Genomic DNA, 16,113 nt, shown 5'->3' with positions numbered 1-16,113 from the left:
ATAATAATAATAATAATAATTGTCAGTAATTTAAATTCAGATGAAATAACAAAAAATATAAATATGAGATTGAAACTTTTGAAAAATGTTTTTAATAAATTAGTTAAAAAATTTAAACTGAAATTAATATAACAAAAAAAATAACAACGTAATGCTTAAAAACACTTAAAATGACTAAAACGTTAAATATATATATAAAAACAAATAAAAGTTACATTTAAATACTATATAAAACTATATAAATAATACAAAAACAACAGTGTTCCTGTTTATAAATGAAATAAATGCGGTCTAATGGTCAGAGACTTGGACTTGTAATCTGAAGGTTGTGGGTTCGAGTCTCAGATGAGGCAGGAATTGTTGGTGGGGGGAGTGAATAACCAGGGCTGTCTTCCACCCTTAAAACCATGACTTAGGTGAGACCCTAATCAATTCTCTGAAGCTGTTGAATGACTTTTCTAAGACTTGGAATATAACGCAAAAGTCATCTTGACCAATTTGAAGATACTTTTTAAATGGCGCCTTACATCATTTTTGAAGCTTGAAAGCTAGTTCTTATTTATTGTCACTAACAGACATGTACAGTCTTTATATTGTGTTTTGCAGAAGAAAGAAACTCATTCAGACTTCATGATGATGATAGAGTTTCCATTTTTGGATGAACTATCCCTTTAATTCTTCTTTGCTTCTGGCGAGAATTATACATTAACTGTGGTGAATTTAGAGACTAATTCGATTTACCAGAAGGCAATGTTTCACAATATCGCTTATCTTTTCTTTTAACGACTAAAACAGCAATTTAGGTCTTGAAGTTAATTATATGTTAGAGTGGTACTTATAAAGGTTATTAGTGTGTGCTAAATGACTGGAAAAGTTAAGAGTTCCTGGAGTAACACAGTAACATGCCACAGTGGATTTCAATTTTTGAATGTGTTGGTTTAGTTTTAAGGAGAGTATGTTTAAAAATATGATATTGCGCTATAAGTTCAAATACTTAAAGAGGCTTTCTAATTTGGTCTCTTGTCTTGTCCTTTCTAAACACTGTATAAAGAAGACCCTGAAGAAGGCATTCTTTCCCAAAACGTGTAGGTTTACAGTCTATTTTTGAATATAACGTTCTTAATTTCTTCACTGAATGTGAGACCAAAAAGTCAAAGATCCCCTTCAAATATATATTATACAGAACTTCTGAACATACCAGACTTATGTTTGGAACTGTTAAAAAAGTTTTACCAAATGAGTAAAGACATTCTCTATGACAGTTTGTGAACATCTTCCAAATTTTACACTTCCAGGCCTCATTCGCATCCTGAATCATCATTTAGCACACCCTCCTCCGGTCCTCCCCCACAGGGTGATGAAGCTGAGATGTACCGTTCAGTGATGGCGCATTTAATCAGCACTCCAAAATGTATGATCGTAAGAGACACGGCTCCAACGCCACACATCTCCGCACACCGCTATTACAAGTACGGAATAACCATGCGTGATCACACAATCAATCCACCAGCAGCTTTTAATTTAGCATCTCAAACCCTCAGCACATCTTTTGTCACAGACTGCCAAGCAGTAAAATTGATATTAAGAATATTGACTGTTGTACATGACACTCTATTAATAATGGCAGGGGTGAATAGGTATGAGCAATATATTGGCCTTGCTTCATCTGATTAGGAGGGTGAAAGGTATGATGGGATAGGTGTTCCTCTGGAGGGTGATGGATTGTGGTGTGCTTTTCATGCTCTGATGTAATTGACTTCAAGAGATTGGTATATATGCAATTTATTGTTGGAGAACAATTTGATAATAAATGAAGTAACATACATAAATCACATAAATCTTTTAGAAGCACTCTCTGGGTACACTGTAAAAATTAAAAGATACATGACACCATTTGGGGATCCTCAGATCACAGCCACACTAAAAGAACCTTCTGGAGAACCTCTAATCACCATTACAAAAAGAGCAGTTCTCTGAAGAACTTACAAAAGGGTTCCCGAAAGAAAGACTGTTATTGCTTCTTCAATGAATTATGCAATAACATAATGTCCTAACCAGGTGAGCCTCTATATGATTCCTGCTTGTCTGTCCACACAAAATGCACAAATGAGAAGCATTCACATTGCATCACATAGCACTGTTTTGATCATAACGGTTCTTACGTTTTGCGTACTGTCTCACACTCTTAAATGTTCTGCTGTTGAAGAGTGTACTTACTATGCTGCATTTTACGGTATACTTTATATAATTTTCCCTGTGTAACTTGAGGATTTGCTTGTGGATTTCTCATATAACATCCAATAATATCCTAATCTTCATACCCTGACTCTCCATGTACCTTTTTGATAATAAATATACATGAGGAATGAGTCGGGGTAACAGATATAGTGTGTAGTGCAAGCAAGCATTTTTTTTTTTTATAATCCATTTGTATAAATTATTTTAAGCCTTAAGTTGCGCATAATTAAAGGTGTGGACACTTGAGTGACAGGTGGATTGCCATCACTTTCTCTACCGTCGAATTAGGTGGGCGTGGTTTCATCAACCAGGCACCTCAGCTCCACCCATGTCCAGCCTCTTTGCCCATTTTTGATTATCTGGGAGTGACGCACGGTGACGTGCTGCCAAGATGGGGACGGCCGGCTCCGCCCACTTTGGGCTTCAAAAATGCTCTTCAGAAACCTACGGGTGAAGTCATGGATATTACATCCATTGTTTCATACAGTCTATGGTATAGTGGCACTTGTCACAGTCGCAGCTGTGTATGATAAAGTGCATTAGTGCATGCCTACTTTTTCAGCAACACTAGAAAATAGATTTTAAAAAAAAACCTATCAGGATTAAAAAAAAAAATAGTGATTCATGTGAGTGCATGGGTGAAATTAGCTTGTCATAATTTCTTGATTGATGGGTTTTTCTGAAGAATCATGGGTAATGTTGTTTTTTACAGAGAATTCCACTGTTAAACATCACTATTTAAAAAAATAAGCTAAATTAATGCTGATGGCTTTAACAAATGTATATACCATCTATTAACAACCTTTTAGCTCACATTAGTCTGCTTTTAATGGTTACAAAATAAAAAATAATTTCTCTTATAAAGAAAATGAATAGGAGTTTTACTTCAGCAACCTGACTATTGCATTCTATAAAATACCCAAGTGGGGTCTGTACAATAGTTGAAGTAAAGCTTAAAATAGATTTTAATTCACTGGAAGCTGGCAAAAAAAAAAAAATTCCAAGTAGGATTCTCTCCTCACAGGTAACCACAGTTGAAAACTGAAAGAATCTCTGTAGGATTTGGCTTTGAACAACATTTCTCTGTCTGATTCAACCTTGCCGAAACACCAGTGGACATTTATAAAATCATGCATGCAAACAACAGCCCTTCCTCCATGTGGTATCCTTGCCCTCGATAAACTAGAAAGCTCTTCACCCTTAGGTCAGAGATGATGCTAGAAAGGGAGGGAAAGAGCAATGAAACATTAATATTTTGTAAGAAATGTTTTATTTAAGTACTAGGGGGGTGAAAAACATTTACCCATTGGGAATGATGTTATGACCCTGGCAGAGGCCATGTGATGGTTTGTTTATTTTGTTCCAGGGAGCTATTAGGAGAGGTGACTGTGTTTGACTGAGTGAGAGAGCAGGACTGAATAGCATTCTTTTAATACTCTGCTTTGAAAACAAAGTCAGCTACTATTATGTCCTTTCAAGTACTGACATTACACAGCATTTTATATATGCTTGGTAATCATATTTGCCAGGTGCTTATTGATGCTAATGATCCTAATAACTATTAAGGAGCTGTTGATTGTTCATTTAAATTGCAGACGTGTTTCACAAATGGATGTGGATAATGATGTCAAGATGCTTTTGTTTCAGTTAAGATGGTTTTGGATCCTTACTGCACACAAACACCTATAATTTGTCAGGACTCTGTCAGCTGTTATTGTTCTTCCTCACAGCTCATTCAAAATGGATTAAAACATCTAAGGAGGTAATCAAACCTTCTAACACCAAACAGAAAGCCAATATGTCCGACGACTCTCAGCGAAGTGTAACCAATAACTGTTCCATTTGCAAAATGCAGCTGAGCTTGAAATTAATACAAATCTCTTTTATTTGAAAAACGAAGGCTATGAATTGCCAGCAGCACTTCCAGGTGTTCTTACTGTATACCAATTAGACCGCTTACATTGAGTAGCTCAGTTTTGGCTGTGATTGATGTTTGACCTCTTGGGATCCTTGAAAATCACTCGCTGTGGCTGTGCATTCTGCTGCAGCCCCCCGTGGGATCCTGATGAATGGCATCCCAAACAAATGAAAATGTCTATCGTCCGTTTATCAAATTAACCACTCTGTTGCACAGTTAATTGTTTATTAAAGGACTTAAAATGGAATTACGTAATGAACCTGGTACTGGTCTTAAGCTTTTACCTAATTAGAAACTGCACTGATTCATGTCATTTGAATGATGTCACTCCTATGAAACTGAAGCAACAAGAACTTGTATTTATTTATTTTCTTTTTTTTTTTCTTCATATTTGAAGTTGGACATCAAAAGCCAGTCTTTTCCTGGTTTATGGTCCGCTTTCTGTTAATCAGAAAAGCCACAGCACCCCCTACTGTTCAACGCTTTTCAGGGCCCTCATTAAATGCTCATATTTGATGGAAATAAAATCCCTATACTAAATCAGATTGGATCATATTTATATTTTTGAATTATATTGTAAAAAAAAAAACGATATTTAATTTTTTTCTCATTCCCTCAAAATTAGGTAACAGTATCCCAAATACTATGGTATAAGTGTTACATTTTGATACTTTAAACATGAATATTATGTTATGTAAAAAGAAACCCTGCAGGCAGGAATGAAACTACATTCCAATGGCTACATCCCAAATCTGAAAAATGCTGCATACGCAGAAAGAAACTCCGACTCCAGTGTTTGCATAACATCCTACTCAGGTCATTCGTGGTTAGTTTGAAGGCAGTATCCTTTGCCGCCTGAGATATGCCACAATCCTGTGTAAGCAGTAGAATAATAAAAGAAAAAAGCTGTGCCTGGTGAAGTTGTTTATGCAGTAAATTAATTCATGAATATACATTTTTATTAGAATGGTCACACTTCATATTAAGGTCAATTTCTCACTCTTAACAAACCATTAACTATGACTTTTGCCTCAATAAACTCCTAATTTGCTGCTTATTAATAGTTAATAAGGTAGTTGTTAAGTTGTTAAGGTATTGGGTAGGGGATGTAGAATATGGTCATGCAGAAAATGTGCTTCATAAGTACTAATAAACAGCCAACATGTTAATAATAGCCATTCTAATCAGCAACTTATATGGAGAATTGTTCACTATGCTACAGTGTTTCCATTAGATTTTAATTTCTACTGAGAAATAAGTGTTGTAATCATCAAATATTTGCTTGGTTATGTCTAACCGATCTAATACTAGCAGTGACGAACTAATACTAGCACTTTTATTCTATTATGTTCTATTCTATTCCATTCTATTTAAAAAACATGACTGAGACTCGTCACAGCGCTTGTATGCTATTGCTCTCTCGTTCATTTAATTGCTTCTATTGTTCACCTCATTTGAAAGTTGCTTTGGATTAAAATATCTGCTAAAAATTTTAATTTAAATGTTAAATGCGAATGTCTAAACCCACTTGAATTTGATTTGGAATTTTAAAGTGCCTTTGATGTTTTCTTAGAATTTGCCTTCATATGCTAATTCTGATTAATAATTAAATGACTGGGCAGTGAGATAGAAAAACAGTATAACAATTACTAAAACTTTTCATTTTAGTAATGATCAGAAATTTGTCATATATTCTGTAAAAAATCCAAAGCACATACAAATTAACCTCGGCTAGAGTTTTCTGATTATAATCTGACATGCCATTTGCAGTGAAATGGATGGAAAGCAAACATGCTTACTCTTATCAGAAAAACACAAAAACGTGCAAAAATGTTACATTCAAAGAGTTTGGTGACATTTTGTGAACAAAAAATAGTTTGTCTATAGTGTACGAACCAACCCAGTCTCACGGCAGTTCGTCATTGAGGACACGAAATTTAATCTATTGAATCGTCTTTATGGACACGAATTTCCCTTCTTTTTTTCGTGCCATACAGAACGACCTTCAATCTAATGTATTTCAATGGTACTCTCAAAAGAAAAACGAGGTGCATCAAATAGATTAGATTGAAAGACGTCCCCATGGACACGAATAAATATATTCATTTTGAGTGGCCTATCGAATATAAAGCAATACAAAAAGGCTTAAAATCTCCTGATTAAATGTTGGGTAGTGTAGCCCTTAAAGTTTGCAAAATTAATAACAATTGAGATAAAAACAATACTGTGCTCTCGAAAGAAAAACTAGGTGCAGCCGCGAAAAAAAACGTCCCATTGAAATACATTAGATTGAAGGTCGTTCTGTATGACACGAAAAAAAAGGGAAATTCGTGTCCATAAAGATGATTCAATAGATTAAATTCCGTGTCCTCAATGACGAACTGCCGTGAGACTGGGTTGAACGCACAGCTCACAAGGAAGTTACTTGCATAGCAAGCAGCGTTCTGTTGGTCAGCGTCTAAACTCATTATGAGTATGACCAACTTAAACCCTTGTGAAATCTGCATGGATAATTATTTTGCTCTCACACAAAATTCCCAATTGTGTGGATTCCCATTCAGATGAATGGATTAAATGTAAACAGTAAATGTGACCTGACCTTTACAGCTACAACAGCTTGTCACTGTGATGGTAAGGGGGTTCATATAGTACCTCACAACTTTTTAGTAACCTATCTTACTGCCTTTCTACTTTAAAGTATGAATATGAACTTTTTAGGAATATTTAAGGTATAAAGCTGTCCCTTTAACAGGATAGTTTTGTGTGAAACCACCTAAAAATAAAATCTGTATGATGTCCTTACTAATATAGTGACACCAGCATGTGTGTGTTCAGGTATGGTAAAACACAAATACAGTGAATCTCTTTAGTACATCATACTGTAGATGTCAATAGACTCTCTAATCTATGATTCTCCACAATGAGTTACGAGTCAATGAGGCATCACACACATCAAAACTGGGGCACTACAGTACATTTATGTCCTTTCTCTAATTCTCTACTGTCCTTTTGCTGCCTACTGTTTACCTTCCACTTCATTTGTTCATAATCGCACGTCCACGCTATATGATGTCCATAAAATTGAGTCATTCCAGTTTGGATGCTAAAGCTCAACAGGGCAGACCTTCATGCTGAGTTGGCTTTTATGACTTTTTAATAGGTCTCTCTGTTTTAACGATGCAGTACAACAGCTCCAGTCATTTTAGATGGAATGATGAATGATTGAGAGGAGGTTAACATTAATTTAATTTAAAGCACAGGCTTCCCATCTTTAAAAGCCCAAGACTACATCGTAAGAGGCAAAGAAAAGGAGAGTGATGGGGTGCGTTCATTATGTCGGAAAAAGGCTGGGGTGATTTATCATTGCAGCATTGTTGTTTTCCCATATCTCTAATTAGACGCTTTTGTCGTGCTAACTGATTTCAGTGCCAAAGCAACAAGACATGGTTAACAAGACAGGCCGCCTTGTTCTACATCATTCATCATTCTCAAAACAGTCACCCGAAACGTCCAAACATGTCCTGACACCCCACATGTTTAATTAGACTTTGAGTCACCTGGAGGGACTGAAATTATTTCCTCCATGGATATATGTAGCTCACTGACAACCAGCATTCATTTCTCATTCATTTCTCAGAGGGTCTGAAGCATGTGTGTGTCTTCAAAGACAAACTTTACAGTGTGCTTAAAGCAACATGCCCTAAAACAGAATTAAAAAAATAAATAAATAAGGTTTTGTTTTACGCTGTAGTAGTTCTGTGGAATAGTGCCCTCCACAGGCTCTTTGGGAAAGCAAACTCATTAAGCCAGAGCTCAGGGAAAACTTCACTAGGTTCAATTGGCTGTAGGTTGTATTGTGAGAGTTAAATGTCCTCATCAAGGGCCTCAAATGCCCTACACCTGCCATTTTAACTCTTACCTGTAAAACTCTCTTTCCCCCTCTCCCCTCCTTCCTTTCCTCTAGCTACTCTATAAAATTGGTCCCTGCCACACAAGGCAGTGAGATTTGTATTGGTATTGTAGACATGAAGTCCATTCTCTCTCTCTCATCTGTTCTGTTGGTTCTAGAACTCTGCTCAGGTAAGATCTATCTGTCTATCTATCTATCTATCTATCTATTCTGGTGGTTGGGTGGTCTTGGGCTATTTAGCTGCTGGTTGTGTATCTCTCTGGCTGTTTGGCAGTATAATTGAATAAATGACTGCTCTAAGCAAAATAAAAGAGGCTACATTTTTAAATTACAAAATGCTAACTTAAATTCAAGTATGTCTGGCACTATATATATATATATATATATATATATATATATATATATATATATATATATATATATATTCCATATAATTATTCCACAGTATAATTATTTGAAATATAATAGGGTATACATTATAGGGCTACAAACTGCTACAAACATTTTTATGTGAACCCATATTTAATTTCACATAGCCTGTATAGTCATCCAAAAGTCTGAGATCACTAAATGCTTGTTTTGCGTTTTTCTAATGGAAACAAGTTATTACACATTTTAAGCTAGCCATACACACATATTTAGCCTTGCTAGGCATATATGACAAATAAATGCAAAATCCTATAAATAAATAATTAAATAAACAGCTAAAACCAGAGTTCCGTTTTCTCACCCCTTTATTCAGTTTTAATGATTCTGTAAATATTTGCTAGAAATGAAAATCAGTACTAATAAAATAAAAAATCTGTAGGCTATTAAAAGATATGACATATGGTACAGTAGACGGCCTATTATTTTCGAACAAGGCCTCGAGTTCAAATAGCCCATCGCAGAAATATCAAATCCCCAGGTAAAGCGCAACTGTATGTCAGTAAAGAGTCGGAGCGCATTTTATGTTGTGATTCGTACCTGTATGTCGCTAAAATAACTTTCATCCCTTCGATTCTATCAGTCGAACAGACTTTTTTTTTTTACCATGAGCGATTACGCAGTTATAGCCTAGCAGCAAAAGTCAAAGAGGATGGCGAAGTGGAGCACAGGGAAAAGTGTATCTTACATTAATAGCGCAATAATTGCTTCCTTTTGAATAGTGACATGTAGCTTAGCGATTAATGACCCATAAACAACAGAGTCTAGGTTAATTTATTAATTTAGTAAATCGAGAAAAGAATGTGTGCCTTGGGCTCCATTGTATAAAGTTACACATCATAACACTATTAATAAAAAAACTTATTATGGTGGCATGAAAGTCCTGTCCACTGACTGAAAGCTGTTGATTTGTGATAGCATAATCATAAAAGAAATAATAATAATAATAATAAATATTGTTGGTGCAACACAACAATCAGCAGTACCTATGCATAAACACTTCTATGAGCTATCTGGTAGAATTTTAGTCGAGTCACAGCTTTTCATTCTCCTGCTCCTTGTCCTTTGAGTGGAATGCAGTTCTAGTAAATTTTTCTGTGCCTTGTCTAAATGCCCTGTATGTTATGAATTGAATACACCAAGTACATTATAGTTTGTGCTCTTGTATTACCACAAGCCCTTACCCTGAAACTGCAAAACCAGAGGTGTCAGAATGATTTGAAAAGTTGGGGTTATTCATGGGAAATTATGTCCCAAATGTAATTATGATCCAAAAAGCAGAGGGAGATAATCTGTACTATGTGTGTGTTTTGGGTAGTGACAAATTATCTGCATTTTGTATTTTTAGGTATAGTGTTTAGGTAAACTTTACCATGCAAATCAAATACAAAAAATTGTGCAAGAGAGACTTAAATATGATATTGCACATGGCAAGTTTGAGTTGCAATGTTTTGCAGCACATTTGCTCTGACAGTCATTGATATTGCTCTGTCATGGGTTAATCTAGCCTGTAACGCAGTGCATCTTGGGTTATTGAATCCAGACAGGTTACTTTTTAACAGAGGGTCACCTTGTGCATGTTGACCTCTTCAAAGTTCACCGTCTTCTTTCACATGCTTCGTAGTTACAAGACAGATGCAGATGTAATACAGGTACATGCACGTGTCCATAATATCAACATAAGTGCAACTTTTCTCTTTTGTAACTGAAGTCATTCTCGTGCTTAACATGCAGCATCACATTGCAGTAGTTTAATTTTATTTGCATAACAGTTCTTTTGGAAAAAAAAAAAAAACTAATGCCAAGCTTAAAATGATTTTAAAGAGATAGATTTTGAAGTAGAAAGACTGAAATATTTTCTTGTAAAATGAATAACTCTTATTTAAAACTTGGAGACAGTAAGGACTTCGTTTCATTTGTGGAAGGAAGAAATACAGTGAAAGTCAATGGGGTCCAAAGAAACAACATTGGTCCCCATTAACTTCATCTTCTTTTGTGTTTCATGAACAAAGAAAGCCATACAGTTCTGGAACAACGTGATAGTGAGTAAATGATGAATTTTCCTTTTTGTGCAAGCTAAACTGAAGGGGATGCAAGTGCACAGGTAGACGATGGGTAATGTGAAAACACTTAAGGTGCCCTTGCATTCAAGCACATGTTCTGCACTCAATCAAACCTGGTGATCAGGAGGGGGACTCAGTTAGATGGCTCACCGATTATCAGGAAAAACATTGTGAATCAAAACAGGGCTTTATATAACAAATTTGTTAGTTAATAACCACCATCATAACTGGTTCTTAAGACCGCTCTGAACCTTGGCTTCAAGTCACGGATCTGAATACTTTCCAGCAGTGGCCCATGGAACCAATTGCATCAGGTTGTTCTCTCTGTTCCAGGTGAGTGGTGCTACCAGAGCCAGGTTTCCTGTCATGACACATGTAGAGGTGAGAACAAACACAAATACAAGATAGTTTGTACCTGGACTCACAGGTTTTTGCATCACAAAAGCAAAGTCCTTGTTCACAGTTTCTCATATGGGTGAATACAGTGAGAATAATGTGTTTTCTAATTGTGTCATCCAGGGCCTTCAGAGTGGAAGAATCTTTTTCCTAATTGTGGAGGTCAGAGACAATCACCCATCAATATAGTCACAAGCAGAGTGAAGCATGACCCAAAACTGACCTGTTTTATCTTCGAGGGCCACGAGAAAGTTTTCAGTATGACTGTGGAAAATCATGGACATTCAGGTAGATTGAACTGAAATTTAAATGCATAGTTCATCTAAAAATGTACATTCTGTCATCAGTTAGTTCATTAGACTGTCTTTTCAGAAGGCTCAATTACTTTTGCAATGACTTAATGAACTTTATGCGTTGTTAACATTTTGGTGGAATGAACCTTCAATGGACTTTCAGTCTAGTAGGATTAATTCAAAATGTCTTTCATTTGTGTTGAAAGATAAACAAAAGTCTGGTTTGGAATGACATGAGGTTGATTAATGACAGATTTTTAATTTTTGATCACTTTACCTTAAGTTAAAAAAATTCCATTCAGTTTAATTCAGTTGCTTTAATACAAGATTTACTTCGAACTCGGTTACCTTTTGAATCTTGTAACAGTTCATTATAATTACAAGCTCCATGCTTCTTTCCAGCTCACTTCACACTTCCTCAATCTGTGCGTCTCCGTGGTGGAGGTCTGCCAGCCACATACAAGGCCGTCCAGTTCCACCTGCACTGGGGAGAGAACGGCAGCCAGGGCTCAGAGCATTCTGTGGACGGGGAGCGATACCCCATGGAGGTGAGAGTCCATGTCACTAACAAACATATATGGACAATAAAAAGCTAATAAGCCTATCATTTTCTCCCAGTTACATTATGACAGGTTTTAATGATGCATTGTGTCCCCCAGCTCCATATTGTTCACATTAAAGAAAAGTATGGCAGCTTGGGAGAGGCTCTAAATGACTCGAGAGGGGTGGCAGCACTTGCCTTCTTTTTTGAGGTACTGATGCCTTTGTGATATTTCAAATATTTTTTGTGAGAACATTATCTGAACACAAATTTTTATAGCTCACCAAATAGGTGTATTTTATCTAACTGAGATACTTTTATAGTTTTTATTAATATTTTGAATTAATTTTTTATTATTATTATTATTTTGTTTTGTTCTCATTTTAATGTTAGTTATGTTTTAGTAGCAGTTTTGTTGTGTATTTTGTCATTTTTTATTATTTTATTTTAAAAATATGTTTGTATAGTTTTTTTTATTCAAGTTAAACTAAATGAAAAAGAGAAATGTTGCCTAGACAGTTAGATAAATTAAACAAGTTTAAAGGTTTATATATATAGATCAGTTAAGGTTTATTTTATCATTTCAAATTCAAACAATCATACATTAAAATTCTAAATGTTTTTTTGTGATTTTTTTTTTTATAATAAAATTTAATTAAATCTTTACATTCACGTTTAAAGATTTATACTGAATAATTTGAAGATCAACCTCATACAATGTTATACATAGTATATAATGCAGGCGTCATGGACTACTTTAATGACATCTTACAGTATATTACTTTTCCATCATTTTGGTTTTGACAGCCCCAGTTCTTATTCATATTGATTCCCCTTTTATGAACCAAGTAGATAATAATTTGATGTCTATATTAATACCTGACTTTTGCCATCCCACTTTTAGGTGACTTCTGGGGAAAACGAACATCTGGACAGAGTCATACAGGCTTTAGGAAGAGTCCGATATGAAGGTGAGTCATTATCGAAGATAACGTTATTTTGGGGGGACTGAGTTGCTTATTTTTGATTAGTTTATCTATTCAACATGTTTTGCATTTTGCATTGTGGTTCCACATTACCTAATGTGATCAAAAGGGAACAGCAGTGAAATTGAGGATTTTAGACTGACTGACATCATCCCTCGAGCCAGTAAACTGAACTACTATCGGTACTCGGGCTCATTGACCACACCAGGCTGTGACCAGGCCGTTGTGTGGACGGTCTTCCAACAGACTCTGCCCATAAGCGAAAATCAGGTACAGTGTGACTTTTTATTTTACGCATAGACCAAACTGAGATCAATATGTTAGTCAACACTAATTCTCCTGAGATGCTGGTGATTGTAATCAAAGCAAGACACTATGGGCAAAACCATTTTTCTTCCATAACGTCTTTTTTTTTTAGACTACTAGTGGAGTTTTTTAAGTATTTAATTTACGTGTTATTTTATTACATTTTAACTATTTGTATCTGTACATTTTAATTACAATTCATACCTTTAAAGCTTGTTTTCTTTAAATGAGTCTTATATCAAACTTTCCTATTCCTATCTATATTCTTAAGATTTTTACACAAGAGGTTTGTTGTCATTTGATTTATATAATATTTATTCCTAAAATCACTGAGTATTTTTATTTTATTTTATTGCTGTTGACAATATTTTCTGGTTTATGCTCTGATAAAAAGAGATATCAAAAACCCCTTTAGGTAAAAAAAAATGAGAGAATAATTAAGAACCTGGCTTTATCCAATATGCAAATGAGTGCATATTTAATTATATAATGTATAATTTGCATATTTAAACAAAACGTTTCTAAAAACTTGTAAAACAAAACAATCATCTTAATGTACTGTGATTAATCAACTATGAAAATAATTGTGATTTCTATTAGCTAAACCGTTTAGCGAACCTGTAGTGCCTTGCCTTAAGCATATGATTATGAAAGGCAGGTTTTAATTCACACACACTGATCATTTTGACCATCTTTCTTTTCTTGTTTTAGCTGATGTCAGTGGATAAACAGCTGTTATTTGGAACAGAAAAACCAATGACTGGAATATTCCGTCCTGTGCAGAATCTGAATGGACGAGTTGTGTACACATCAGTGCCAGCTCACAGTCTGTGTGTCCTGCCCAATCTAATCACCCTGTTTCTGAGCCTCTTTTGTGTTTTTGGACAACAAAGGTGTTTTCACTGAATGGTAGAGAACACGTCTCTTTTAACACAGGATGTTCTGTATCAAACTTCCAGAAACAAAGTATAGCTAATCAATCTCCTGAGCACTGAAATGAAGATGGGATGGAGATTTCTTGTCAATTGTCTCACTGGTGCCTCTTTTCATATCATGGGATATTTTCCTTCAGTTGTGGCAGCTTTATCTGGCTTTGTTTATTTCAGGATTCCCATCTGTTTTCCATTACTTTTTTTATTTGTTCGTGATTACTGTAAAGTATTTTAGAAACACACACACATTTACATATGTTATGTGGCGGGTAAGGAGGAACTCACTTGCGGACAGGAAGTACAACACAACGGTTTATTAAATACAAAAGGGGAAAACAAAACCCACGAGGGGGAAAACAACGACTAGGGCAGAGACTATATAACTTAACAAGACTGGGTAGACATGATAAACAAAGACTCTAAACACTAACTACAAACAAAAACTCATGGGTAAAACAACGACTTCTTCAAGGGGTGACAATGATACAATATCTCACAAGCTAACATTAAAGAACACATATGTAGAAACAATGAACCGACAAAAGACAGAGCACACTAGGGGATATAAATAGGAAAACTAATTAAGACACAACAGGTGGCACAGATAAGGCAATCACGACAAAACTAGCAAAACAAGGGGGCGGGGCAAGGGGACGAGACAACAAAAGCATATGGCCCAAAGACAAGGCCATGTGCTTGTACACAAAACATGGGTCTGTCATGATCCTGCCTCAAGACTAGAGAAAAGTCAGGACATGAAGGCAGAATCATGACATTATATATATATATATATATATATATATATATTGCTGGGAAGGACTTCCATTTATATTTATACTGTATGTACCAATAATTATACCTTTATACAAAAGTCTTCAAAAAATACAAAATAGCTTGAGATTTGAATGTGGCTCATTTGAAGCTTTCTTATCCTCCATTAAGATCGTCACAATCAACTTTTCCATTACTTACCATTTTCATGATTTACCAGGCCTGATTAAATCCCAATTTTACTGTCGTTTAATGTTTGATGTTCTTATGATTCTCTTGTAATTTAATGTTTCATATGGCTATGGTTTGATGATTAAAATTGATACAAACATGTAAAACAAATTGTGTTTCATATGCAGGGCATATGGGGTGTAAGTTGTACATCATTTTTCAAAAGATGTTAATAAAAGTACAAATGAAGTGAGTACACAAATTCTTCATTTATTTGCAATTATATTTTATTGTAAATATTGTTTGTCATGTATAGATTTTTTTTTTCTTTTGAACCAATTGAAGTTCATATGTAACATGCAGGCATAACATGCCAAATTCAAATATAAAAGAGTACCTACTGTACTAGTGACCCTTGTAGAAATGAGGGTCCCACTTTATATTAAGTAGCCTTAACCATTATGTACTTGTATCAAAAAATCAGTACAATGTACTTATTGTGGTCATATTGTACTGCAAAACACTTTTGCTGCTATTGACGTGGGATATGGGTAAGGTTAGGGACAGGTTTGGTGGTATGGGTAGGATTAAGAGTGGGTTAAGGTGTAAGGGATGGGTCAACAGTGTAATTATAAATGCAGTTACAGAAATTTATTACAGATGTTATTGCATGCAGGTATTTTTTTTAAATATAAGTACAATATACCAAATGATTAATTGAAATGTAAGTACATTTATTAAGGCCACTTAAAGGAACCACTTTTCTTTTCTTTTTTTTCCTTCTTCTGAAAATAGGCTCATTTTCCAACTCCCCTAGAGTTAAAAATTTGAGTTTTACGGTTTTCTAATCCATTCAGCCAATCTTCGGGTCTGGCTTTAGCACTTTTAGCGTAGCTTAGCATAGATCATTGAATCTGATTAGACCGTTAGCATCTCACTCAAAAATGACCAAAGAGTTGAAACTTGACTTTTCTGTAGTTCCATTGTGTACTAAAACCAAGAGTAAATGAAATGTTGGGATTTTATAGGCCATATCGGGACTATTTAGAGGCACTGCCTAATATCACTGTGCCTGCTACACCCATGATTAGGCAGCAAAGTTCCTTGATTAATACGCCAGAATGAGAGTACAGTACCTAAACATATCGGCCTAGAAAATTGC

General features: G+C 35.2%; 1 protein-coding gene across 2 annotated transcripts; it reads left to right on the top strand.

The window, feature by feature from the left end:
• The first annotated feature begins 8,160 nt into the window (after nucleotides 1-8,160).
• On the top strand, nucleotides 8,161-14,428 carry LOC127941656 (carbonic anhydrase 4-like). 2 transcript variants are annotated; one of them, XM_052536971.1, is made up of 8 exons: nucleotides 8,161-8,236; nucleotides 10,889-10,936; nucleotides 11,075-11,239; nucleotides 11,647-11,792; nucleotides 11,904-11,996; nucleotides 12,690-12,756; nucleotides 12,881-13,041; nucleotides 13,789-14,428. In XM_052536971.1, the coding sequence occupies exons 1-8, from the start codon at nucleotides 8,182-8,184 to the stop codon at nucleotides 13,981-13,983; spliced, it is 930 nt and encodes a 309-aa protein (XP_052392931.1). In that variant the 5' UTR covers nucleotides 8,161-8,181; the 3' UTR covers nucleotides 13,984-14,428. The 2 variants fall into 2 exon arrangements, with proteins under 2 accessions (XP_052392931.1, XP_052392932.1); XM_052536972.1 differs by lacking the exon at nucleotides 8,161-8,236 and adding an exon at nucleotides 10,450-10,534.
• The last annotated feature ends 1,685 nt before the right edge of the window (nucleotides 14,429-16,113 follow it).

The sequence above is a fragment of the Carassius gibelio genome, chromosome A21 (assembly GCF_023724105.1).
Source record: "Carassius gibelio isolate Cgi1373 ecotype wild population from Czech Republic chromosome A21, carGib1.2-hapl.c, whole genome shotgun sequence".
In the NCBI taxonomy this organism is placed as follows: domain Eukaryota; kingdom Metazoa; phylum Chordata; class Actinopteri; order Cypriniformes; family Cyprinidae; genus Carassius; species Carassius gibelio.
Note: the sequence above shows the minus strand (reverse complement) of the source record. Positions and strands in the feature narration are given on the sequence as shown.

Bases quoted from the DNA above. Each gene is read 5' to 3' on its own strand.
- LOC127941656 (XM_052536971.1), top strand. From the start codon at position 8,182: ATGAAGTCCATTCTCTCTCTCTCATCTGTTCTGTTGGTTCTAGAACTC. The intron at 11,793-11,903 runs GTGAGAGTCCAT...TGTGTCCCCCAG, and splicing joins GGGAGCGATACCCCATGGAG to CTCCATATTGTTCACATTAA. The intron at 12,757-12,880 runs GTGAGTCATTAT...TGTGATCAAAAG, and splicing joins AGGAAGAGTCCGATATGAAG to GGAACAGCAGTGAAATTGAG.